This window comes from Tarenaya hassleriana, unplaced genomic scaffold (assembly GCF_000463585.1).
Source record: "Tarenaya hassleriana unplaced genomic scaffold, ASM46358v1 Cleome3904, whole genome shotgun sequence".
Taxonomy (NCBI): Eukaryota; Viridiplantae; Streptophyta; class Magnoliopsida; order Brassicales; family Cleomaceae; genus Tarenaya; species Tarenaya hassleriana.
Genome location: NW_010966826.1, coordinates 1 through 776, shown reverse-complemented (window position 1 = coordinate 776; position 776 = coordinate 1). Strand labels below are relative to the sequence as shown.

General features: G+C 48.8%; 1 protein-coding gene across 1 annotated transcript; it reads left to right on the top strand.

Annotated features, from left to right (window-relative positions):
* Positions 1–4: 4 nt before the first annotated feature.
* On the top strand, positions 5–772 carry LOC109117068 (receptor-like protein kinase THESEUS 1; the record flags this gene model as incomplete). Its single annotated transcript, XM_019203612.1, has 1 exon — positions 5–772. A coding segment is annotated over one exon (768 nt), but the record flags the coding sequence as incomplete, so codon positions are not given.
* Positions 773–776: the final 4 nt, after the last annotated feature.

The window sequence follows — 776 nt, the reverse complement described above, 5'->3', positions numbered from 1 at the left end:
TGGAACCAAGGTGGCTGTTAAAAGAGGAAACCCGAGATCTGAACAAGGTCTTGCTGAGTTCAGAACAGAGATCGAGATGCTTTCCAAGCTTAGGCACCGCCACCTCGTCTCTCTCATTGGCTACTGTGATGAACGATCTGAAATGATTCTTGTGTATGAATACATGGCTAATGGACCATTACGGAGTCATCTGTATGGAACTGACCTTCCACCATTGTCTTGGAAGCAAAGGCTCGAGATCTGCATTGGCGCTGCAAGAGGGTTACATTATCTCCACACGGGTGCAGCCCAGAGCATCATCCACCGAGATGTGAAAACCACTAATATCCTCCTGGACGAGAATTTCGTGGCTAAAGTTGCCGACTTTGGTCTATCGAAAACCGGCCCGTCCCTTGATCAGACACATGTGAGCACGGCTGTTAAAGGAAGCTTTGGTTACCTCGATCCAGAGTACTTCAGAAGGCAGCAACTGACAGAGAAATCAGATGTTTACTCGTTCGGAGTGGTTCTAATGGAAGTCCTCTGCTGTAGACCGGCTCTGAACCCAGTTCTCCCGAGGGAACAAGTGAACATCGCCGAATGGGCAATGACATGGCAGAAGAAGGGAATGCTCGAACAGATCATGGACTCGAACTTGGTGGGGAAAGTAAACCAGGGGTCTCTCAAGAAATTCGGAGAGACAGCCGAGAAATGCCTGTCTGAGCATGGAGTTGACAGGCCATCAATGGGAGATGTCCTGTGGAATCTGGAATACGCCCTTCAGTTAGAAGAAACTT